This window comes from Macrotis lagotis, chromosome 5 (genome assembly GCF_037893015.1).
Source record: "Macrotis lagotis isolate mMagLag1 chromosome 5, bilby.v1.9.chrom.fasta, whole genome shotgun sequence".
In the NCBI taxonomy this organism is placed as follows: Eukaryota; Metazoa; Chordata; class Mammalia; order Peramelemorphia; family Peramelidae; genus Macrotis; species Macrotis lagotis.
In genome coordinates this window covers 155,488,133-155,515,752 of record NC_133662.1, presented here as the reverse complement: position 1 = coordinate 155,515,752, position 27,620 = coordinate 155,488,133, and the positions used below count along the sequence as shown (strand labels likewise).

The following is a 27,620-nucleotide window of genomic DNA, read 5'->3' as shown; positions in this document are numbered from 1 at the left end:
TCTTATAGACAGCTTTAGTCTTCTAAATTTGAAAGGGCTTTATTAGAATCTGATCCATTCTGTGAAGATTTTCCTTTTTTTATAAACCATTAGAACAATATCATAAGCTCTAGGTTTAGGGGATAGAATTAATTTCCAATTGTTTCCTTTGCCTCTGTCTCCTGTAATTTCTAGGAACCATGAGTATATGCCCATAAAATTTAAGTCAGGTCAAAATAAGAAAAAGTTTTTCTTGAGCTTGGACTCCTTGAAAGATGGAGTTGCTTTGTAGAAAGGGAGCTCCCTGGCAGGAGAGAGGACAGGGAGGGATAAGGACCAAGTCAATTCTAAGCTTTGTATTTTACCAAATTCCTTGTATAATCCTTTGCATTCAGAATGTACTTAATAAATGTTTATTGAATTGATCCTTTAGGAGAAGTCTGCTTGTGCATTGAGGAATAATGAGTCATAATTAATTCACACCAATGGCATTTCACCATCTATTCAAATCTCATTTGCTTTTTTAATGTTCCATATATTTTTCGGGAATGCCTATGGCTTTGTCAAAGGCAGAAAGGTATTATTCTATTGTTAATAGGAAAATAAAACGTTAATAACCAAGAAACACAATTTTAGTATGTTTTTGAAATTAAATTTGACATGGAATTCCTTTTTTTTCCACTATGAGTGCAGTCAGATTTTAAAAAGAGTAGGACATTTTTCATGCTGCTTATTTTATGGAGAAAGATATGACTTCACTTTTGTGGAGAAAATGCTGAATGTAACTCTGCATTTCTACTTAAAATCTTATAGAATTGGCTCCACACATTTTTGGGGACATATACCTAATTTCAGATCTTCTTGGTGAATACATATGTGTGGTTCCAGGAAGTCTTTGGGAAGAGACCTAAAGAAAGATGTAGCAAATGGTCCTTCTTCTCTCTGCCATCTGGAGTTAACATTTGTTGTTTTTTTTTAATCTTAATAGTATTCTTTTCAATTATATGTGAAGATAGTTTTCAACATCCATTTTTGTAAAATTTCCTCCCTTTCTTCCTTTCCTCTATCCTCCACAAGACAGCAAGCAATCTTATTTAGGCTATACAACAAAATCATGTTAAACATATTTTTACATTAGTTATGTTGTGAAAGAAGAATCAGAACAAAAGGGGAAAACCACAAGGAACAAAAAACTGATAAAAAAAGTAAAAAATATTATTCTTTGATTTGTATTCAGACTCCATAGTTTTTTATCTGGATGTTGATGACATTTTTCGTCATAAGATTTTTAGTATTGTCTTTAATCACTGTATTGCTGAGAAGAGCTGTCTATCACAGTTGATCATTGCACAGTGTTGCTATCATTGTGTATAATGTGCTCTTGGTTCTGATGACTTTACTCAACATCCGTTCATATAAGTCTTTCTAGAATTTTTTTATATCTGCCTGCTCATCATTTCTTATAGTAGTCCATGATATTCCTATATCACAACTTGCTCAGTCATTCTCAATTGATGAGCATTTCCAATTTTTTGCCACTATAAAAAGCTGCTATAAATATTTTTATACATGTGAGTCCTTTTCCCCTTTTTATGAACTATTTGAGATACAAACCTAACAGTGGTAATGCTGGATCAAAGATTATGCACAATTTTATAGTACCATGAGCATAGTTTGAAATTGCTCTTCAGGATGGTTGGATCAATTCACAACTCAACCAATATTACAGTAGTATTCCAGTTTTCCTTAGTCCCCTCCAATATTTTCTGTCATATTATTCAATCTGATTTGTGTGAGTTGGTACCTCAGAGTTTTAATTTGCATTCCTTTTAATTAAGAGTGATTTAGAATATTTTTATATATAACTATAGAGAACTTTAATTTCTTTATCTGAAAATTGTTTATAGCTTTTGACTTTATCAATTGGGAAATGATTTGAATTCAAATTAATTTGACTCAGTTATCTGTCTATTTTAGAAATGATTCCTTTATCAGAAACAGTGGTTCTAAAATTGGTTCCCAGCTTTCTGCTCTCCTTCTAATATTGGTTACATTGGTTTTGTTTGGGCAAAAACATTTTAATATAATGTAACAGCAACTATTCATTTTTGATTAATATTCTCTATCTTTTATTTGGTCATAAATTATCTCTTTCTCCATAAATCTGATAAGTAAATGATTCTGATTGACTTATGCTATCATCATTTATGTCTAAACTAGGCACCCAGTTTGACCTTATCTTGGTATATGGTATGAGATGTTGGTCTGTACCTAGGTTTTGCCATACTATTTTCTATTTTTTCCCAGCAGTTTTTGTCAGATAGTGAGCTCTTAATCCAGAAGCTGGAGTCTTTGGGTTTAATAAACAGTAGATTATTATTGTTATTTACTACTGTTTTCTTATCTAACCTGTTCCAATGATTCACCTCTCTGCACATTTCTTTTCCTAACTGCAGCATCACAAAACCTCTCAGATATTCTTAGATATCTTATTTCATATACATATAACATTGCAGCCAATCCTGAAAGTAAATCAAAAATATTAATAATTTAAGATAAATTTCATTCTCAGATAGTTTGGGTTCCCCCCCCCATCTTATAGAAATAAGTGTATTGAGTGGAACTCTTTAACTGATGATTTTTTTTTGCTTTTTTTCCCCCTTCAAATATCTATACCATAAGAGGTAGTGAGGTAGGAAATGTATTTCTGAGTGGATAATTCCAGGGCAAAGGTCATTATTAAAGTAACATTGCTCTTAGATTTCTATTTTTCCTCAAAGTATCTTAACTAACTTGTGACATTTTGCAGATATTAGAAAACTACACCTCTTAGAATTTATGATACTTAATATAGCAAGATTCATAACTACACCACAGTCAACCTTTATTAAAAAAGAAAATTTCAGTGCCATTCTAATTGTCTGTCTTTTATTATTTAATGTATGAAAACAAAAGAGTATGGTTTGGTTTTAAGAGTCATCCTGAACCATTATTATTAAGAGTTTTCATGCTCACTTGAGTATTCCCACCACTCTTTTTTCCTGAGGTATATTTTTCCCCTTGAGACACTGTTTTCCTAAAGAATTTCTAGGTTTATGAAAAGTTCCCAGATGGACAACAACTTGAATTAATACAATCCTTCATTCAAATGATCAAAAAAATCAATTAGAAACAAGTTATATTGCTCATTCAGAACAAAATCATCAGCTATCTTCTTATGACCACTTTTCTCTAAGTCTAAATAACTTTATTAGCACTTCCCACTATGAAGAGACCCATCTTAAGGTTGATATGCCAAAGAGATATTTCATCATGTTCTTCCTTGTACCTTTCTGTAAGAATTATTCAACTGGATTTCCAAATAACAGCAATTTGGTGTGAGACCAAGGAATGGGACAAGTCATGTTTTTAGGTAATAACCACTTTTCTTCCCTTTTGACTCTGTGGGAGAGTCTGTATCATTTTCTAACTTAATGAATGCTTGTCATGATAGAAAGGAAACATTTTCAACTCCCAGAGTATGATGACAACAGAAATAGAGGCAAAAGGTATAATATCCTATCACATATGCTCCTGAGACAGTTATTGTAGGCATGATAATAGTTATCTTTGCCTATTTGACTATGTATCCCCAAATTTCCCCATAGATGTCGTTATAGAGAAAAACAGTTCCCTGGGGTTGTTCAAAACCATGTTTAGTTTGCTTCCAGAAAAATATTTTGGTCTTTTCATGTCTCTCAAATAAATTCAGATAACTTTTCATTTTGAATGTGATCAAAAGTTTCTTCACTGTATATATCATGACACTGTCAAAAATTATTTAATTTTTGTTTATCTCCAAAAAAAGAGGCATTTCAATGAATTAAATTGCTATTATTCATTACATACTCAGATATCTCATGTAAATTATAGCAATACTTGGGTTCATGAAGATTATTCTAAAATTATAGAAACACTGTGAAGTGCTTCTAATTTATATAGTCTTTGAGTATGATCTAATGACAGACTGTGTCTGCCATTGTGAGCCTGTCTCCTCCTCCCAGCCAAGCATATTTGTCAAGGAGGCTCTTCTCTAAAGGGAGATGAATTTTTTTGACTGTAACAGCCAATGAAAATCATCTATTAGATTAATTTGGAACTGCATTGATGGAGGGAAGGTTTCAATATTCAACCCAGGAAATTAAAGATTCTTGAAGTCATGAAGTAAAATTTTCCATCTCTGTTATTTTGGGTTTTTTGTTTGAAAATTTCTCTCATGTTTGTTTTTATAATTTTATACCTATTAGAAGACAGGGAAAGTGATCTAAATTTATCTAATCAAATGTATCTGAGCATAGGATTATGATAGATATAGACCCTTGAAAGACAGAAAACAAATAACATAATTATTCCTAAATTTTTTGAGATTGGTATAATTGGTGGTCTGTGCTAACTTTGAATTCCTAATGTGACCATTAATCAAATGAGGTATTTGTAAACCACCTCAAAAAGAGTAAAAATATATCCCCAAACAAGAGGCACCTTAAGAAAAACTGTAAAAGCTCCCATAAGATTTTTTTAATTAATTTTTATTCCAAGAATTTAAAGATATTACAACCATCCAATTTTTCTCACTCCTGACTTCTATCTTGCATGTAGAAAAGTATGTGAAATGGTAATTGTTATAATGATATTTGGGAATTTGTGAGGCATACACATTTGATTTTTTTTATTTTTTCAGAATAACAGAACTATAAACAAACACCTAGTAAGAAAATCTTTCATATTTTAATGATGTGCTAATATTGTCTTTTAAAATTCCTCAAGGGGAGGAATCCCCACCTTAGAATTCACCTCAAAAGCTCCTAGGAACAAATGAAATGAAAATTGTTAAATGGGTAACAATTCAAATACAGATGCCAAAGATAATGTTGAAAAGCATCATACATAATTTGTTTCAAATTTTCACTTGAAAATTCTCCATACTATTCTCATGTTTAAGAACTTTGCTAAAATGAAATGCAAGATCACTCAAAAGAAATAAGGAACTAAGGTCCTTGAGGACAGAGATAATTTTATCTTTGTTTTTACACTCAGTGTTTAAAATATAGAAGACATTTAATGAATTACTTGAGTTGAATTGAATGAAAAAAAATAGTGATTTAATGTGGCAACCTAGGAGCAATACCTGGTTTAGGGAAGACCCAAGTTAATATTCTTCCAGAATTATCTTAGCAGCAGAAAAGATATTTCTTTATCCATTTGCTATTGTTCATATGTTAATAGGTCATTTTAAGTTGGTTTGTTTTCATCATTATAAAGAATTGATTTCAGTCAGATGCCAGTACTTATTAAGTTTTAAAAAATATTGCCAAGGATTTTAGATCAAATATTTCCTCTAATGCCTTAATTGAAAAAAATATCAGAGGGAGAATCTCCTAGAGAGATGAATTCATTACTTCTTTAATATCTCAACTTATAAAAAAACTTACTGGTTGGATAAAGATACAAGGATAACATCCTGTCTAAGATGGGGAAAAAAGATAGATTATTCTTTCTATAGTGGAATTGTAAGCATAAAACAGAGTTAATTTCCTTTTATTTTAAGTTCATCTGCCATTCCTTTTTTATTTTAGAAAGTTGCAAAAATTCTAGGAAATTAATAGTCAGGGAAATTTTATATTCTGCTTGATTTATTATGATTTTATATAATTCATCTTTTATCAACAATTCATGGTGGAGACCTTTCCCTGTGTTATGACAACGTATTAAGTGACATTTAATTTTTCCTTCATTTGCAATACTGCAGTGCCTTTGAAGAAGGTCTTATCTGTCTCCATCTTCTAATTATGGATTTTCCTCAAGATTTCATTCTAGACTTTTTTCTCTTCTTTCTCTTTCTGTCCTCTAACTCTTGCTAACATTATCACTTCCCATAGATATAGCTATCATCTCTATGCAGATGATTCCCAGATATATATCCAGCTTCAGCCTCTTTCCTGAGCTTCTCCATCACTAAATTGGTTAACTTCAGTCTTGCAAGATGAATTACTTACTAGTCATTTCAAAATGGATATACTAGAGACTGCTTAAATTCAACATAATTCAAACTGAGTTCATTATCTTTCCCCTAGAACTTCTGTCTCATTTCCAGACTTATTTATTTCTATAAAATATATCACTATCCTTTCATCCTTTGAGATATGTAACCTTGGCATTTTCGTGGATTCTCATTCTCCCTTACCCCACATATTGATTCAGTTACTAAATCTTTTAATTTCTACTTTCATATTATCTCTCACATGAACCTTTTCTTTCAGATCACATAGGTATCACTTTACTTCTATATGAAGTCTTATCTGCTCTCATCATCTTGTTCCCTCCTCCTCATAATCTGTGTATGTGAATATATATTTGCATTTATTCATGGTGTATTTAGATTCTATGTATATTTGTATGTGTATATAGTTGTTGTATTCCCTCTGCTATTAGAATGTAAAGAGTAAGGATGATTTCATTTTTTGTACATTGGATAATGCCTGGTATATAGTAAACAATGATTATTTTTTACTTGATTGTATTCTGAACATCAGCCTTCATTTTATGGAATTTTATTTGTAGAACATAGGTTGAGTCTGTATTCAATTAATAAATTAATAATTAATGTTCTTTACTTTATCCTAGATAGTGTTTTCTTTTGATTTGCCATCTTTCTCCTAAAAACTAGCTGCAATAATAATTCCAGGTGTTAGTCTTCTAGCTAATATGGTTTTGGTCCATTATGGATCACTAAAGTAGAAAGAAAACTAACAGGCTGTTAGGCAATCTAAATCTAATAGATAGAGTTCTGTTTGGGTTTTTTTTTTTTTGAATAAGGACGGCTTCAGTTCTTACTTCCTGCCTGAGATATTTACTAGAGTTCCTGGAAAGATCTCATAACTTCTCAGTCTCAGTTTCCTTATCAGTATAATGGAGGCAATAAAAATGCACCTACATTATAGAAAAATTACTTCTGGTCTCCCAACTCATTATCCTCATCAAGATGACATATTTTTATTCCATTCTTTGTTGGTGCCTATATCAAGGTAAAATATCAATGAAAATTATATGAAGGTCTAATTTTAGTGATTTTGTTACTTTACTACTAAAATATTCTGGAAGAATATTACCCTACAATACAATAATGGGTTTTCATCTCTAATTTACATGTGTCAGGTGGTATCAATACCTTCTGTGTCTGCATGATACCCAGATTGTCACAGAATTTCATATTTATGAAGGGTCTAGAACATTTATCAAATACCTACTCTGTGCAAGTCATTCTGCCAGGTGCTAAGGATTAAAAAAAATGTGTCAAGACATCAAGGAGCTTATGTTCTATTTTTTGGCATGACCTTGACCAAACCTCTGATGATTGATTGATGTGTAGAAAGAATTATTTTTGATGTTGTGAAAACAGAAATCCAGTTTCTCAATAAGTGGCATACTCTTGAGGAATATTGAGAAAGACTGAAAGAATTAGATTGGGAAAAAAGAAATCAGATCTTAAAGTTATGGTGTCTCATTGAAATTCCTATTTCTTGTTCATCTACTTTTTGAACTTATTGCACTCTGCTGCCTTATTTAGAATAATCTCCTACTTAGAGGTGATATAATTCTTACTGTGAAGACTTCAAAGAATTGCTATAATCCATAATATCACTCTTTTACTCTCTATTTTTATCATCCCAGTAGGTTTTTATTTTTGGTAAAGGACAATATAGAAATGAGAGATATCAGATTATTTTTGCAGTAAGATTGTTTTTAGTCTGTCAGTGTGAAGTATTCTGTAGCATTATCTTTATTATCTGTCATTATCATTCCTAAGGTAACTATTAGTTTATTTGAATCATAGTGCAAAGTACAGTTAGAATAATCTAAACCAAAGACTATATTGACTTTTATAAGTCATTCTTTGAAATATTTTCCATTTGAGGTTTATTAATATTGTATTATAGAAATTAAGAAATATATTTTTAAAAATAATTTGTGTTACTTTGATTGGTTAAAGTTTTCAGTCTATCAGCATTGTCCATGTTTACAACTTTGATTTTCAAGCGAAATAATTATTACTGATGCTATGAATAACTTGGATGAGATTTCCTAATTATATTTATTTTGTTCTTAGGAAGCAACAAGACAATCATGCACAATACAACTCTAAAATATGCAGGTAAAATTTTCTAATTATTTAAAAATAAATCTTTATCCCATCTTTAGTTTCTATCTATAATCCTTCAAACTCATGGGCATATTTCCTCAAATTCTCTTTTCTTTGTTCTAGAAAAAGTAGACTCTCTCCTTTTAGAAAAATGTTTAAAAATTCTTCTTTTGTACATTGTGTTTGTGTATTATGTATGTCTGTGTATGTATATATATATATATATATATATATATATACACACACATACATACATACATAGTATATAGACCTGTATATATCAGTCAAATCAATAAGGAATTTATTCAGCAATTATAATGTGTCAGATACCATATTAGGCATTGGGAATACAATAGAAAATAGACATTTTTCTGCCTTCTAGAAGCTTACATTATTATTGAGAATACAATGTATTCACAAATAATTAAATTCAGAATATATATACAAATAAGTTAAAGGACATGGATTGGGGAACTATCTAGTAAATCAGGAAGTAGTTTTAAGAGCCAGGGGTTTAGGAAAGACAGTATTCTAGGCCAACGAGTATTCTGGTCAAACTATATAAAAGGGAATGGAGGTGAAGAACCATGTAGTCAACGTTGAAGGATGTAGCAACATTGTGAAGGGCTTCAAATACCAAAAGAGGGATTTGTATTTATTCTGAGAGGCAGACCTATGCTATGGGAATATCAGTTTGTCAATTGTGTGGATTTGAGAGAAATAGAATCAAGGTAACAGTACTAATAGGAGGCTAGGGGATGTGGGTCTGAATTGAAATTATTGTGTTGTGAATAGAGAGAAAGGACTGGATTATGAGAGATTTTTGAGAAAGTAAAATAAAAATTAATAAATTAATAAATGTTTATTGATTGACTAATTGGGTATAGGGAAAATGAGAAGGTGACTTTTAGGATTCAGACCTGGAAAGCTAGAAGAATGGGGTTATTCTTGGGCAAAATGGAGAAGCAAAATGGAGGAAAGGTCTAGTTGGATGAAAGAGAATGCATTTTGTTTGAATTTGAGGTGCTAATAAGACATGTAGGTGCAAATAGCTATAAGCTAAATGAAAATGTACAATTGGAACTCAGTCAAGAACTCAAGGCTAGATATAGATGCACATGATCTGACTCATGTGCATAAAAGTGACAATTGTACCCTCAGGAACTGTTGGATTAACAAAGGAATGTACATAAGGAGAGAATTGAGAATAGAGTTGGAGGTAAATAATGATTCTGAAAAACATACAGGATAGGTAAGAAGAAAACCAAGTCTAATGAAAACTTAGAAGAAAACAGTGATTATCATTGTCAAAAATAATAGAGAAGTTGGGGCGTCTAGGTGGCATAGTGGATAAAGCACCGGCCCTGGAGTCAGGAGTACCTGGGTTCAAATCCGATCTCAGACACTTAAAAATTACCTAGCTGTGTGGCCTTGGGCAAGCCACTTTACCCCATTTTTCTTGCAAAGACCTAAAAAAATTATAGAGAAGTCAAAAAAGAATGAATAAAGAAATCATGAATGAGGTTGAATTCCTACTTATATTGTAGGGTATAAGACTACTTATATTGAAAGGGGATAAGACATGATAGAGAGCAGTGGAAAAAGTGGAGACAATGAGTGTAGATCGTTTTTTGTTGGGTTTTTTTAAAGGAATTTGTCTGTGAAAAGGAAAAGATATATAGGACAATTGTTTGAGGGTATGTAGGGAAGGGCCAAATGAAAGTATTTTAAAGATAGAAAAATTCTAGTTTTGTTTGTAGGAAGCAGAGAAAGATTTAGTGTACAAGGAAAGGTTGAAAATGAGAGAGACAGAGAGATAGAGATAGAGAGATAGAGAGAGAGAGAGAGAGAGAGAGAGAGAGAGAGAGAGAGAGAGAGAGAGAGGAAGAAGAAGAAGAAGAAAACAGGGGTTGTACATATGTAAGTATGCAAGTATGCATGTGTGTATATACAAAAATATATATATTTGTACAATTATCTGTACATACATATTTGAGCATGTATAGTTAACTAGAATTGTGTTGCACTAAACATATGAAGTCATAAAATTACTAGAAATCATGTAGTAATTCATATCTTTGGATTTAGGTCATTGAAAATTTTTAAAAACAAACTTATGTCATGATTTATTTCTCTTTAGGCCATCTTCTACTCAAAAAATGCAACATTTCAAAGTGTAAATAACAAGGGACCTAGGTTTATAACTTTAAGTCAAATTCAAACTTCAACATTAAATTTTCAATAGAAACTAGAACTGTGATTATACAGACATAAGGAATTCCTAGAAAAAAGATCTACTCTGCAAGAAAAAGAAAGGGAATAAGCATTTACTTAGTAAATGCCTCTAGCATTGTCCCAGCAATGTTCTAGCTTTGCACTTTACAAATATCTAGTTTGATTCTCACAAGAACCCTTGGAAATAAGGGCCATAACAACTCCTATTTAATAGTTGAGGATACTGAGGAAGACAGAAGTTAAATGATTTGACCAGTGTCACAGAATTATTAAGTTTTGATCTCATATCTTCTTGATTCTAAGCCTACCAATCTATCCATTGCACCACCTAATTGCTTTCATGAATTTAGGTTGGCACCTTTTCTGCAAGTTATTGTCTTGGAGCATTGCTTAGAGCTCTTTGAAAATAAATTACTTGCACAGGCCCACAAAAACAGTATGTGTCAGTTGGGACTTATCTTAAATCATTCTATTCTAAGATTAGCTTCTTATCTACCATGGTTACTTCTCATATTCTAATATTAAAGTTAAGTATTAGGGGTGGCTAGGTGGCTCAGTGGATAGGACACCAGCCCTGGAGTCAGGAGTACCTGAGTTCAAATCCTGCCTCAGATACTTAATAATTACCTAGCTATATGGCCTTGGGCAAGCCACTTGACCCCATTGCCTCTCAAAAAACCCCTAAAAAACAAAATTAAGTATTATTAATATAAAACAATTGGAGATTTAAATTTGAGAAAATATTTTAATTTTTAAAAATTTAAAGGACTAAAATAATTTGTCTCCCCATTGTGTTCTGAAATTGATAATTTGAAAATTAGTTTCTTAGATAGTTGCTCATCATACCAATCCTTTTATTTTGTTCCCTTTTTCTTCAGGTCATTGCATCTTAGTGATAATAGCAACTGAAAATTCACTCTAGCTGGTCTTAGCTGGTCTACAAGAATTCTACTGGATGAGTTCTTCATCCTAATATTTCATCCGAGCAGTAAATACTCCAAAGTCCATAAGAACATTTTTCAGATCCACACAGCTTTCTAATGGAATTTCTGTCAACGAACAGGACTGTCTTATTGTGCAATATCAGAGATTTTGCCATCTAATGCCTATAGATTACTGTGTAGAAGGTTCCAAGGAGAAGGAGGCAACAGCAAATTTTCAGAGTCCCTGGAAAAATGGGAGCAACAAAGATTTAAAAAGTGTAGCTTTGGACACACTCCATGTGTGTGCACAGCTTTCAAGTGAACTAGCACTTAAGACAGTGTGTAACAAAATGGACTCTGGGGACACAGCTATAGGGCAAAAAGTTACCTCAAGGTCTGGAGAAACTGCTAAAGTACCGAGTAGATGGAGACAAGAGCAATCAGCTGTTATTAAGATGAGCACTTTTGGCAATCAAGAAGGACAGAGGCAACCACAAATAGATCCTGAGCAAATCGGAAACACAGCATCAGCACAACTTTTTGGTTCTGGGAAATTGGCATCATCTAATGAAGCTGTTCATCAGACTATAGAGAAGCCGTATCCACCACATCGCCCAAGTCCTTACTCATGCCAACATTCGCTTTCTTTTCCTCAACATTCGTTGCCACAGGGGTTTATGCATGGTGCTACCAAACAGCACCAGAGCCTGGAAGGCCATCATCCATGGCAGTTTCCTGGCCACATGCAATCCCTCTCCTCTGAGGACTTATTTCCATTTCCCATCCATGGCCACAGTGGAGGCTTTGCCAGAAAAAAGATTCCCAGTCTGAACCCTGCTTATAGCCAATACGCACAGAAAAGTTTAGAACAATCGGATGATGCTCATAAGAAAGAGCACAAACCCAAAAAGCCTGGCAAGTACATTTGCCCCTACTGTAGCAGGGCTTGTGCCAAACCGAGTGTATTGAAAAAACACATTAGGTCCCACACTGGTGAACGGCCGTACCCTTGTGTACCTTGTGGTTTCTCTTTTAAGACAAAGAGCAATTTATACAAGCACAGGAAATCACATGCCCATGCAATTAAGGCAGGATTAGTCCCTTTCACAGAGTCAGCCGTGTCTAAATTGGACCTAGAGGCCAGTTTTATTGATGTGGAAGCAGAAATACATTCTGATGGTGAACAGAGCACAGACACTGATGAGGAAAGCTCCTTATTTGTGGACCGGTCTGGCAACCTGAGTCCGGGACCAGCAATCCCATTGGATATTACTAGTAGAAGTGGCTATCATGGGTCTTTGGACGAGCCTTTAGGAGGCCCAATGAAGGTGCCCATTTTGATAATTCCCAAAGGTGGGATTCCATTACCTAGTGAAAACTCCCAGTTTGTCGGCTCTGATGCTCTGCCGACTACATCCTTAAGTACTAAAGCAGATGACTCTCATACTGTTAAACAGAAACTTGCACTAAGACTTTCTGAGAAGAAAGGACAAGATTCTGAGCCATCTCTAAACCTCCTGAGCCCCCATAGCAAAGGAAGCACTGATTCTGGTTACTTTTCCCGCTCAGAAAGTGCAGAACAGCAGATAAGCCCCCCAAACACAAATGCCAAGTCTTACGAAGAAATCATCTTTGGAAAGTACTGTCGGATTAGTCCGAGAAATGCCCTTAGTGTTGCAACATCTAGTCAGGAGCGCACCATGATGGGTAGAAAGAGTATAATGGAGCCATTACCTCATGTAAACACAAGATTAGATATGACAATGGTTGAAGATCCCACTTCACAGCTGATCCCAAGCAAGGGAGATATCATGGAGCCTAGTCAACCGAATCCTCTGAAGTCCCCCAAATTCAACACTGAGCCCCGACAATCCCAAACTATCCCAGGATCTATAAAAAATGAAGGAAAACTTTATCCAACAAGTTACCAAGGTAGTTCCCCAGTTCTTTTAGAAGCACCTGTAGATTCTTCACCACTTATTAGAAGCAACTCTATGCCAACTTCTTCAGCAACTAATTTAAGTATCCCCCCATCTTTGAGAGGAAGCCACTCATTTGATGAAAGAATGACTGGCTCTGATGATGTATTTTATCCAGGGACTGTGGGAATAACCCCACAGCGCATGTTAAGAAGACAAGCTGCATTTGAGTTGCCATCAGTACAGGAGGGGCACATAGACATGGAGCATCATGGGAGAATAGCAAAAACTATCAGTATTTCTTCTAATAGAATGATTGCTGAAATGGGCCCATCACTGAAGGAAAAGAAACTGATAACTGGTGATAGGATTGGTTATGACTATGATGTCTGTCGTAAGTCCTATAGGAAATGGGAAGAGTCTGAAGCAGCTAGGCAGAGCTTCAGGGATATCTCATGCTTAAGTGGCTTGAAACATGGTGGGGAATATTTTATGGATCCATCAGTGCCATCGCAGGTAGTACCGACCATGTTTGGAATTACATGTGAAACCAGAAAACGCAGGAAAGAAAAGAGTGTGGGAGATGAAGAAGACACTCCTATGATTTGTGGCAGCATCCCAGGCACTCCAGTGGGCATGATGGCTTCAGATTATGATCCCAAATTGCAGATGCAGGAAGGGATGAGGAGTGGATTCACTATCTCTGGCCATGATAACTCTTCTCATGAGCGTTTTGAATCATGTAGACCCCAGCTGCAGTCTGGAACTTCATCGGAAGAATCATCCTTAATCACAGATCCTGAAAAGATGGCAGACTCAGCAAATAGAAAACCTCCTGGAAATGTGATATCTGTGATTCAGCACACAAACTCCCTGAGCAGACCAAACTCATTTGAAAGGACTGAATCTACAGAGCTTGTGGCTAGCCAGCAGGATAAAGCCTATTCACCTTCTGAGACTTGTGACAGTGAGATTTCAGAGGCCCCAGTGAGCCCAGAGTGTGTTCAGCAGGCGGAGAGCACTGAAACGAGGGGGAAACCACCCTCATCCCAACAACATCATCAGCAGTCTTATCACATGCAGCCCAGGTTGGTTCGCCAGCACAACATCCAGGTCCCTGAGATCCGAGTTACTGAAGAGCCTGATAAGCCAGAGAAGGAGAAAGAGGTGCAGAGTAAGGAGCCAGAGAAACCTGCTGAAGAATTCCAATGGCCCCAGAGAAGTGAAACTCTTTCACAGCTCCCTGCTGAAAAACTACCACCAAAAAAGAAACGTTTACGTCTTGCAGACATGGAGCACTCTTCTGGTGAATCTAGTTTTGAATCCACAGGAACAAGTCTCTCACGTAGCCCCAGTCAGGAAAGCAACTTGTCCCATAGTTCCAGCTTTTCAATGTCTTTTGAAAGGGAAGAATCCCTTAAGCTTGTGGCACCTCCCAAACAGGATGAGTTTGGGAAGCAGTCAGAGTTTTTGACTGTCCCAGCTGGCTCATACTCACTATCTGTCCCTGGACATCATCACCAAAAGGAGATGAGGCGCTGCTCATCAGAACAAATGCCTTGTCCTCATCCAGCTGAAGTTCCAGAGATCCGGAGTAAGTCATTTGATTATGGCAATCTGTCTCATGCTGCTGTGGCAGGTGTGACTCCTCCCAACTTGTCTCCTTCTCGGGAGAGGAAGAAATGCTTCCTGGTACGGCAGGCTTCCTTCAGTGGCTTCCCAGAAGTCCCTCCAACGGAGCCAGGCATGGAACAGAGTATAAAACAGGAACAGATGGAGCACATGCAGGCTGGTCTCAGATCTGCATGGCATCATTCATCCTCTGTGCTTCTTCCTATTCTGGCAGAGGACTCTGGGAATCAGCTTGGGGCAGGATCAACCCACCTATCACAGCAGCCAGTTGGGCATATGGACAGTCAGGAAACTTTGAGAACTTCTCTAATCCCTCCAGCACCTTACATCTCAAACAAACACCCATCAGAGCAGCCACACTTATTTGCACATCAAGAAAATATCCCATTTCCCCCAATTCACAATGCCTTGTTTCAATTCCAGTATCCTACAGTCTGTATGGTTCATTTACCAACCCAGCAGCCTCTCTGGTGGCAGGCATGTACTGAACCCTTGCAGAGGCATTTTCCGCCTCACTTTGCTCTACAGAAAAGTTACAGCAAGTCCCCTTTCCAGCCAGAAATCCATACCAGTTATCACTTAGAGCATGCTGCTGACCACCTTGGCAAGAAGGCTGATGATTATGCACACACAAAAGAACAATCCTACCTGCAATATTCAGGAATGTCGGGAGAACATTCAAAGAATGCTCTTGCAAAGTTTCAGTCAGACCACAATATCAAGTCAACTGATATGTCCTCTGAACAGCATCCCCAGGCTGACTTTGATTCACAAAATTCTGGACCCGTGCAGTCTTTACCCGGAACAGTGGTTCCTGTCAGGATTCAGACCCATGTACCATCATATGGTAGTGTTATGTACACCAGCATTTCTCAGATACTTGGGCAGAATAGCCCAGCAATTGTCATCTGTAAAGTAGATGAGACTATGACTCAAAGAACATTAGTCACCAATGCTGCCATGCAGGGAATTGGATTTAACATTGCCCAGATGTTAGGGCAACATGCAGGTTTAGAAAAATATCCTCTTTGGAAAGTACCTCAGACCTTACCACTTGGCCTAGAGTCCTCAATTCCATTGTGTTTGGCTTCCAGCTCTGACACTGCCTCGACTCTTGGTGGTAGCAAGCGTATGCTATCTCCTGCTAGTAGCTTAGAACTCTTCATGGAAACAAAGCAACAGAAAAGGGTCAAAGAAGAGAAAATGTATGGTCAGATTGTTGAAGAACTGAGTGCTGTGGAGCTAACCAACTCCGATATCAAAAAGGATTACTCCAGGCCTCAGAAGCCTCAGTTAGTTCGACAAGGCTGTGCATCTGAGCCAAAAGATGGTTTGCAATCCGGGTCATCTTCTTTATCTTCACTGTCACCCTCCTCATCTCAAGATTATCAATCTTCCAGTGTGCCATCCAGTGAGCCATTCCCAAGCAGTAGGGAGAAGCTTTCTAGCTTCAGTGCAACACCACCAGGGCAGAAATCCAGTGGCCCTTCTGAAGGCAAAGAATCATCTGATGAATTAGATATTGATGAGACAGCATCTGATATGAGCATGAGCCCACAGAGGTCATCCTTACCACCTGGGGAGTCTCAGCTCGAAGAGCAAGGGAAGCAGCAGAAATTCCCTCTTGGTATGTTGGTCCAGATGACCTCTGGTCCAAGTGGGAAAATGGGAAACTCAACTATACTTCTAACAGATGTGGCAGATTTCCAGCAGATTCTTCAGTTCCCAAGTTTGCGCACAACAACTACTGTGAGTTGGTGCTTCTTAAATTATACAAAACCCAGTTATGTGCAACAAGCCACCTTCAAGTCCTCAGTTTATGCTTCATGGTGCATTAGTTCATGTAATCCAAACCCATCAGGATTGAACACCAAGACTACTTTAGCACTTTTGAGGTCCAAGCAAAAAATTACCGCAGAAATTTATACTCTGGCTTCTATGCACAGACCGGGAACCGGCAAACTCACCTCATCAAGTGCTTGGAAACAGTTTGCACAGGTAAAGAATTTCATTTTAGAAATTATTAGAAATTGGATACTGCTAAGCAGAATAAATAGTGAAGTAAATAATGTCAGAAAAATACGAGCAGAATGAGGATCAGAGATTAGAACCATTTTGCTCAGGAGGGTCATTACATACAGATAGATTAAGCAGTTGTCAGAATGGTGTTATTCAGGAAAGATTCCAGCATCTCAAAATTACTCCTGAACCAATGTGATACAATGTTTGAGACTTCACTGATAAATAGTAACTCTTTTGGTTCTTCTTTCTGTTCTTTTTTGAAAGAGTAACACATTAGACTGCTTTATCACTAAAGCTGAGGTGTTAATAACTTATTAGTTAATTTTCCTTTTGAATACAAGCATCACTGACCTTTTGAGAATTAAGTTCTGGATAGAGGCTAAAAGGAGATTTGTAAAGGAGAGCTAAAAACCATCAAAGACAGAAATTGTGTCATTTGGTTCATAGTCTTAGAGACAGTTAGGGACTTTAAATGTCAACTAGTCCCATCCCCTCACTTTATTGATGAGGAAAAGTTAAGTAATTATACAAGGTCACACAGAGAGTGACAGAAGTGCAATTGAAACTCATGACTTCTGACTTCAAAGTTGATGCACTTTCCATTTTACCACACTTCTACTTTGCCACCATTGCAGTTTTACATAGGTCTCTTGATTCTCAGGAGTGATGTTTTCTATATTATTAATACATAATATGTTATTATTAATCATATAAATTATATACTACATTAAATTTAATATTAATTTTTGATGTATTCTATGTACTTTATTTATTCTTTCTTTCAACAAATATTTTATCAAGTTTCAAGCCAGGTATTGGGAAAACCATGACAGAAATGAAAATATTCTTTTTCTCATGGAGGTTTACATTTGATTGGAGAGGAATGATATAGAGACAGTAAAGTAGATGCAAATGTACATTTATATGCATGTATATACATATGTAACTATGAATGTGTATATAAAGATTTGGGGAAGAAAAGTTCTAATGACTGGAGAGTTGTTAGTGGGACTGAGTATGCCTCTCAAAGGAGATGACATATACTAAGGCTCAAAACAATCTGAATTCTGAAAGGTAGAAATGAGGACACCCATTTCTAGGGAAAGAGACTGAGACTAAAAATGGTAGGTCATGTATGAGGAATAGTATGTAGTCCAGTTTGACGATAATGATTATACTGTCATGAAGGGGAATAATATGTAGGGGAGTAATGTCTTAGGAAGGTAGGCCAGAGTCATATTGTTAGGGTGTTTAAAACTCCACATGAGTATTTTATCTTAAAGGCAAGAGGGAATTAATAGTTTTCTGAGCAAGGAAATGATTTGGCCTTAAAACTCCACTTCTCAAAGTTCATTCATTATTAACCATTTTATGATAGTACCAATGAGTTCTTTTTTGTTTTTGTTTTTTTGTTTTTTGCAAGGCAATGGGGTTAAGTAGCTTGCCCAAGATCACACAGCTAGGTAAATTATTAAGTGTCTGAGGCCAGATTTAAACTTCAAGTATTCCTGACTCCAAGGCCAGTGCTCTATCTATTGCACTACCTAGCTGCCCCCCAGTTAGTTCTTCATACATGATAATGTAAAGAAATATCCTTTTGAAGAGGTATAAAATGGGTGAAAAGTGAATGAAAAAAGAAGGGAGGAAAAGTTTTCTTTTTATGTTGATAAATGATGTTTTGACCTTTTTCTCCTTTTTTAATAAAATACTTTAAAAATGTAATAGTATTCATAAAATATAGTCCATGCTTAAATATTATTAAAGCAAATTATTAAAGCAAATATATATATACATATATATACATATATATGTATATATACATATATATATGTATATGTATATCCCTTGCCCCTTCCCCATATTCATCTTTTTACAGTCTGGGATTTTTATCATTGGGAAGTTTGTACAGCTATTTATTCTGAATATATGGTGATTTCCTTCTGATTTTCTCCCTATTATTTTTCCCTCAACATGATCACTTACTTGACCTTTCACTGTGAATATCACTTGACAATTTTCAAAGATTAGAGTTTCTCCTCTAAAGTTTCCCTCTGATGCTTCATCCTACTGTTGAGGTGAGTGGTGTATAAACCATGGTATGTCTTGTCAAACTTGAAGGATTTCTGGTATAGACGAGATAACAGACTGGCATCAGAGGACCTGTATTGCCATGTGCAAAGAAGCTTATCTATAGGATGACCAGAAAGGATAATGAATTTTTTTTAACAGCAGAAGCTCTTATAAGAATATCTGCTAAGTAATGGAAGGGTTACCATCATCACTGGTGATACAGTTACCCACCCTGCTGAAATCATGATGCTTAAGGTGTTGAAATGCTGACAACTTGAAAGGTTAGATCAGTCTTCTGAAGAGCAATAGTTTGAATAACTTATATTACCTGAACTGTTACCAAGTCCATTTTCTTCCAAGTTAAACACCATATGTATCCCTTAAAATTTCCAAAATGTAAATAGCTGTATTTTGATTAGCTTCCCTGGCACAGATATATCAACTGATTCTTTGTTTCTTTCCCACAGATGAAACCTGAAGCATCATTTTTATTTGGCAGCAAACTTGAAAGGAAACTAGTAGGAAGTATCCTAAAAGAAAGAGGGAAAGGAGATATTCATGGAGATAAAGATATTGTATCCAAACAAACTGAGCCAATCCGAATTAAAATCTTTGAAGGAGGGTAAGGAAAGATAAATGGAAATATGAAATCATTTCAGTTGTGTTTCAAGGTAAATGCCTCTGCCTGGGCAAGACATTGAGAGAAATGGAGTTCCTATGTGCCCACTTGGCTTGGAAACAGAACGTATTATTTTTCAATGCAGAGCTCAATAGTGTGGCTGGCTCTTGAGAAAGCTAATGAAGTCAATGCCCTTGTTTTAAGGTCTGCTGTGCTATTAATGCAAATGTGCTTGTTATATATGTTACAAGCATCCTCTCTAACACAGCTTTCCTTTAAGGAGGAAAATTAGTGAAACTGATGGGCTTTTGATGACCTCTAGCTTTGTTCTTTCTTTAACATTCTTTTCATGTACATCTTTTTACTTTCATTTGAAATATTTTTTGCTGTTTAAAATTATTGAATCATGCACATCTAAAATGACAATAAAAATAGCCATATATTTGATAAAGTTAATTTTTGAACTATAGATATTTGTTAAAGTAACAGAAACCATTCTAGCTCTATGTAATCTCTAAGGACATACCTGAGTAAATATATTTCTGTACTTTTGCTACATATTTGGTAGAAATATATCTCTAATCATATGCTATAAAAATAAAACAATTTATTATAACAAAATAAATAATTAATAATAATATTAATAATTATTGAAATTTCAGTATAACTAATCTTAGATTTACAATGTTTTACATTATTTACCCTAAATTCATTCTAATGGTATTTAATAACTAGAATTGTGGGTTTTTTGCATAAGTTTTGTTTGTAAAATGTTTGCTGTTCAAATATCTAAAATGATTATTTCTTTCATAATTCTTAGCACCTTTTGGGATAAACTACTTAGAGAGAGGTCAGAAGGTTTTTGTTTTAAACTAGGTATTCCACTTCACCATCTTTGCATACCTAGCATTTCTCTCACTAAAACAAGTATTTTTTTTTTATCATTTGAATCTCTTTTCAAATCATCTTCTAACACAAAGGAGAGAAATATAGCTTTTATCTTTCTCCAGAGACTGAGGTTCACTGTGACTGAATCAACACTCCCACATTCAACAATCTCCTCCATAGCAGGGCATTTGCACTCCTAGCTTAGAGAGACCTTCCAGTAGAGTTACTGTATGCTTTGGGGAGCCACATCTCCACTAAGGAAGGAAGCAAGTGAAAAAGCGTATGTGAAATATATTTTATCATGTGTTTTGATCATCTGAAAGGACTATGTTTTTGTTTCATTTTATCTTCCCTTTCATTAGTATATATATATATATATATATATATATATATATATATACACATATATATATGATCATATTCTTATTATTTCCTTAATTAATGCCTTAATCTGAACATGATAATGACCAGGTTTTTATTACAATAAATTGTACCTCCTTTTGGGAATTGGTATGGGGGAGAGGGGAAATGTTGTCTTATGTTACACATAAGTATTTGAGAAGAGAAATGATTTATTTTTAATATTGTATGACTTCTTACATTAACTTTGACAGATTTGACTTTGTCAATTGCTTACATTGATATTGGTCAGATTATATTTTTTATTCATTTTCATTAATTAGTTAATTCCTTTATAAAATATAACATATAGATCCTGTGAAATTATGTTCCTAGCCTCTCATTTGTACAAATTAATTCTCATATATTGCTAAGGTTTATGTAATTATTTCATTATATTCAAAAGGAAATTTGCTCAAATTATAATATATATATTAATATAATATTACTTAAATGGTAAAAACATATGTTCCATTTCATATGATGATAGGACCATATTAGGCCTAAAGTGTTTCTCTTTGGAGAAAATTAACTTTTCTTAGTACCATTTCTTTGGGTATTAAATCCTTTGGTACACTACAACAAGACTGATAATATTTTATGAGACTAAAGAATCTAGCTGTCTCAGTCTTGTAATGGCAACACATATTAGTTTAGAAAAAAAATTCAGATTATCTTGGTATCTAGCAATAAGAGCAGCTTAGACTTCTAATATAAAGGAGTTGGAGAACATCTAAGAAGGCTTGGTCTCATAGCTGGTCAATAATTCGTTTGTCTATAATTTGCTAAAAATTAAGCCTATTAATCAACAAACATTAATTAAATGCTGCCTTCATCAAAGGTACTCTGGGGTTGTCCTGATCCTGGCAAAAAGACTTTGCAATTTAAATTCTGTTTGGTGATTAATATGAAGTAACATCTGCATTAGGATGAGTAGTTTAAGGACCATGTATGAATTTCACATGAGAGTCCTGTGATTTGGAAAACTATTGAGATTGAATTTCCTTTTGTTGTATTGAGGAGCAGGAGAAGGGAAAATGGGTATGGGAGGGAATGTAGTAATAATGCTATGGTTCATGGTAGTAATTCTTAATTTTTTTGTACATTTCATGGATCCTTTAGCCTTCTGATGGAATCATTTTTTAAATTTCAGTTAGTGAAAATAGAGTATTTACCCCCTATTATCAGAGATTCCCCCAAATCTGTACATAAATACCCAAGAGTGATTCATGGTCTCAGTTGTAGTTCAAAAATAAAGATCTTGAGTATTCAAAATTTGTAATAATATTATCTTTCATGAAACAAACCACAGATAAAAAGTGTTGGGGGATTTTGTATATCATTTTCCTCTCTGACATCAAAAATGTGCCTCCATAATAATATATCTAGAATTATGAGCCAGAAAATATTATGCCCAGGGTTCTATTCTAGTGTTTAGCACCTTGTAAATGTTTTAATAAATGCTTGTTGATTCAAAGAAAGTGATTAAAAGTGACTAATCATAAATGGAATGACTGCTATGCACTCTGCCATTACATGTTTATCTCCTTCTGGGCCAAAAATAGGGGGTAACCCCTCAAAATTTGAGAAAAGATACCCTATTTCTCCACCAGTTTCCATTATATAATAGTTTCTTCAAAAGAAAATCTTTTGAAATTTAGGGGACCCTTTCCTAAGAATTTATACTCTATCAGGGAAGAGCTGATCCAATCTGCAGACAACAGTTGGTGAGCTGAGCAAGCTCAGTCAATTTAAGCTGGCAGTTTGCTGAGAGTTACTGTGTTGCCAGGGTTTCAAAAATAGAGTGAAGAGTGGAGATGAAGAATTCTATTATCGGTTCTACTTTTTTTAGAAATTTTACTGGTTTGTGTGTGTGTGTGTGTGTGTGTGTGTGCATGTGTGTGTGTGCGCATGTGTGTGTGTGCATGTGCAGTGTATACTACACGCACACTTTAGAAGATATCATTGCATTAAAAGATGATATGGTAGTTCAAATGCATTTGCATATTTTATTTATTGTATGCTGTTTTAAGGCTATCCTGGCAGCCAAAAACAATAATGCATAAATTCCCAACCTTTCACTTCAGTGAAATAATTTAAAAATCATGCATAGTGAGAATGAGTTTTATTTTGATATTTAAACCAATGTAATTCTGGGATATAACAAGCCTATCAAGGAAGTAGTTTTCAGCAAGGTAACATTCCATTTCAGTGTCATAACCAGATTCTGGATAATTCATCACTTTGTTCCTCAAATCTCTAATTTCACTTTATTCATGTGACTCATAAGGATATATGTGAATGATGTTTCTAAAAAAACTTTGTGAAAATTTATAATGCTGCCATTAATTATTTTATAATATGCTTCAAAATGGGTTTGAATACATGTTGTACCCTGTTTTTCCAACAGATATAAGTCAAATGAGGAGTATGTCTATGTTAGGGGACGTGGACGAGGAAAGTACATTTGTGAAGAATGTGGGATTCGCTGTAAGAAGCCCAGCATGCTCAAAAAGCATATCCGCACACACACTGATGTACGGCCTTATGTATGCAAGTTATGCAACTTTGCCTTCAAGACAAAAGGTAAATGTAAGTTGTTTTTGGAGGAAAAATACTGACTGGCTTCTTAAATTTCTGATTCTCATTTTCTTCTTCCATCCATTATGGGGTGGTTTCATTTATGGAAGTATGACTCTATGAAATGTGTTCTCTTTCTCTCAACTAAGTGATTGAAGGATGCATGAGAGACTATGAGACTCCATGATTAACTTGATTAAGAGCCATCATTTTAGATCAACTATCTGCAAAGGAAATGGCATGAAAACTGCCTGGGCAAATATGACTTCATGTTAGAAATGTTATGTGGTCAGGGTTATAATTGCAGTAAATATCGAAATACTATGGGAAGATAACACATGTGGTGGCATCACAAAAGCAAAGCAGCAATTGAAACAGAAAAGCATGTGCTCATGGTCCTTACAGTGGGTCAGTTTCAAGCTTATAAATAATGTACAAATCCATAGACTCCCAGGTGGGTCCCTCCATCCACAGTTGCATTAATTATACATAGAGATTTGATAGCTTGTATTCACATGTATTTATCAACAGAGAGAAAATCTTCCATTTACTACTCTGAAGCCACAGCTAATGTTATCTCCTGAAATGAGGATTTGCCTTATAAGTATGCTCAAAAAAATTTTTAAGTACATTCAATAAGTAGATTACAGAAAACATTTTACAAAGGAAGCAAAGCTGAATCTATTTCTGCTGTTTTTTTAGCATCATGAGAACTTTTCTAACCTCAGTGTTCTGAACATATAGACAACAGTGACTGAGACAGTGGTTTTGACTTCACTATAAATGCACTTTGCATTAGCTCTAATGGATATGACCGCTCACCCCTATAATTTTCAATGGGTTGATTTTAAAATTTGCATACCGGAACAATCTTGCCACTGCTCATCAAAAAGTCAGATAACATTCAGTTTGGTGGAGGAATATATCAATATACTGTCATGGCTAAAGTTCTGAAGTTAGCTAAAAAAAATGACTTTTTCCATTCAACAAGAATGTTGAAGAATTCTTTTTAATTTAAAAAAATTAAATTTAAAAAAAAATTCTGATTCTGAGCCACATGCCTAAATTCCTTTTCAGATCACTCCCTCTCCCTTCCCCCCTTTCTCCTCTCTCTATCTCTCTTGTATATCCACACATATACACACACAAATGTAATCTCTTTGTCTCCCTTTCCCCACCCCTCCCCTCTCCTCTTCTTTCCTCTTCTTTGATTTCTTTGATTTCCTTTCCTTTGCTTTTTTCTTTTTTCCTTCTCTCTCTCTTCTCTCTCTCTCTCTCTCTCTCTCTCTCTCTCTCTCTCTCTCTCTCTCTCTCTCTCTCTCTCTCTCTCTCTTCCTTTGTATAGGCATATATATGCCTCATAGAGCAAAACTGTAAATCTAGATGAGGTTTCCTACTAAAGCAATCTAATTTTCTGGTTTAGCCTGTCTGTACCTTTTTACATTCCTTTAGAGTAAGAAAAACCTGAAAGAAACTAGACCTCAAAGAATACACCTTTTTATGAGATAACCCATTACTTCCAATGTAGCTCATTCAATTTTTGTTTATTTGCCCTTAATTTTTTAAAATGTCTAAAAATCTGAGTGGGTATATGAGTTGGTAAGCAATGTTTTGTTTTTACAATCATTCTTCTTTTCTTCTTCATAGTAATAATTTTGTGTCATTAGTCTTTTGGGGACAGAGACTTGAGACCAGATTAGCTTCTCAAGTTTGAGGGCATGCTAATGTAAATTTATCCCAATTTGAAGTTTCTCAGAGATCCTAACATTATTGATGCTCAATCCATTTCTCATTGGTTTTTGTCTATGTCTAGGAAATCTAACAAAACACATGAAATCTAAAGCACATATGAAAAAATGTCTGGAGCTTGGAGTGTCAATGACATCAGTGGATGATATAGAAACTGAAGAAGCAGGTAAATCACAGCTTTGGTGATCAACTTTAACACAATGCAAATGAATCATTCACACGAACATTTATGATTGAGATGACAAAATTGGTTTAAGTTATTTTTTAAATTAACTTTAAATATTCCACTTTAGTAAACGTTAAAGATGAAAGAAATGTGCAATTCATTTTGTGTTTTGAACACTAGTGAAAATGTTAAAATGTGATTTAAAAAGACTTTACTGAGAAGAGAAATAATTGAAACCTATTTTGACCATATTCTTTAGACACAATTCTCTTCTAAATCAGTGTCTCTAGCAATGAGATAGTAACTTCCCTCACCCTCAGTATCATCCTGCAAGAGATTAACAAATAAGTATTGAGTGCTTTTTATATGCAAGACATTGTTCCATGGATTCTGTGGAAACAGTGATATGAAGTCGGCCCTTGCCTTCAAAGGGCCTTGCTACTCTAATTATGGATACAGGACATGCATATAAAAAGATAATAATACAGTATAGTATATACTAAGTACTGTTGATGGAGTTAGGATTAGTCTAGGCACCAAGAACTATAAATCTTCAGAGAAAGTATTCAACCTTTATACCAATGAGCAAGACTTGTTATTCTGAATTGGGTTTTCACCTTGGTTGTTATTTGTATCTAATTCTCTGATATTTTTTTCAATTATTTCAGAAAACATTGAAGATTTGCACAAGGGAACAGAGAAGAGTAGCATGTCAGGCATTTCAACTGACCACCAGTTTTCAGATGCTGAGGAATCAGATGGCGAGGATGGAGATGATAATGATGATGAGGATGAAGATGATGATGAATTTGATGATCAAGGAGACTTGACACCAAAAACAAGATCAAGAAGCACTAGTCCCCAACCACCAAGATTCTCCTCATTGCCTATAAATGTTGGGGCTGTACCCCATAGGGCTCCTCCTGATGTTTCAATGGGGCATTCTTCACTGATCAGTTATTTAGTTACTTTACCTAGTATTCAAGTCACGCAGCTTATGACTCCAAGTGATTCATGTGAAGATACACAAATGACACAGTATCAGAGATTGTTCCAGAGCAAAAGTACTGATTCAGAGCCAGACAAAGACAGGCTAGATATACCTAGTTGTATGGATGAAGAATATATGCTTTCTTCAGAACCTAGCTCCTCTCCTAGGGACTTTTCTCCCTCAAGCCTACAGTCTTCCCCAGGTTATGATTCTTCCCCCTGTCGAGATAATTCACCAAATAGGTATTTAATACCCAAAGGGGATTTATCACCCAGAAGACATTTGTCACCAAGGAGAGATCTTTCACCCATGCGACATCTTTCACCCAGAAAAGAAGCTGCATTGAGGAGAGAGATATCATCAAGAGATGTTTCACCAAGGCGACATCTGTCACCAAGGAGACCCTTGTCTCCTGGGAAAGATATAGTGGGTAGACGAGACATCTCTCCCAGAAGAGAAAGAAGATATATGACCACCATTAGAGCACCATCACCAAGAAGGGCTTTATATCATAATCCGCCATTGTCCATGGGGCCGTATTTGCAATCCGAGCCAGTTTTGTTGGGACCTACTGTAAGTATAAAATATCTATCTATCTGTCTATCTATCTGTCTATCTATCTATCTGTCTATCTATCTGTCTATATATCTATCTATCTATCAGATATCTATCTAAAGAGCTGGCAAACTGGATCCCTTCTTTAATAAGCTGTTATACTGTGTAATGTTCATGATAGCATAAAATGTCTTAGGGCAGATAGATAAAGTTTGCTATTGAAAACAATTGAAGAAACATTTAAAAAGTCACTTGAAAGAAAATACATACTCATATAATACAAATTGTTGATGATATTTGTTCTTCATTCTCAAAGATCATGACATCATGGAGGTGATGCCATCATAAGCCCATGAATTGGACTTGAATGAGGGGATATTGTGCTAAGTCACCAGCCTCACTTTCTCTTCCAGAGCCATCTGAGTCCAGTGGCCAACTATAAATCAGGATGACTGGAGATGGCCCTGGATGTGCCAGTTGGGGTTAAGTGAGTTGCCCAAGTCACATAGTTAGCAAGTGGCAAGCATCTGAGACTGGATTTGAACTTCTGTCCTCCTGACTCCATGACCAGTTTTATCCACTGCTCCACCTAACTGCCCAAATTATATTCTATGTAAATTCACTAGCAAATCATTATAACAAAGGCTTGTAGTATTGTAGTATGGCTCCAGTGTAGTTTTATTTAGTAATATTTGGAGACTGCTAAGTTTAATC

General features: G+C 35.2%; 1 protein-coding gene across 15 annotated transcripts in view; it reads left to right on the top strand.

Annotated features, from left to right (window-relative positions):
* The window catches only part of HIVEP2 (HIVEP zinc finger 2), a 392,429-nt gene that overhangs the window by 348,241 nt on the left and 16,568 nt on the right, over nucleotides 1-27,620 (top strand). For all 15 annotated transcript variants that reach the window (XM_074187727.1, XM_074187726.1, XM_074187722.1 and 12 more), the window contains 6 exons: nucleotides 8,126-8,170; nucleotides 11,272-16,865; nucleotides 19,427-19,581; nucleotides 23,276-23,451; nucleotides 25,259-25,360; nucleotides 26,029-26,924. In XM_074187727.1, the coding sequence (XP_074043828.1) occupies nucleotides 11,496-16,865; nucleotides 19,427-19,581; nucleotides 23,276-23,451; nucleotides 25,259-25,360; nucleotides 26,029-26,924 (6,699 nt within the window). In that variant the 5' untranslated portion in view covers nucleotides 8,126-8,170; nucleotides 11,272-11,495. The remainder of the gene's footprint in view (nucleotides 1-8,125; nucleotides 8,171-11,271; nucleotides 16,866-19,426; nucleotides 19,582-23,275; nucleotides 23,452-25,258; nucleotides 25,361-26,028; nucleotides 26,925-27,620) is intronic.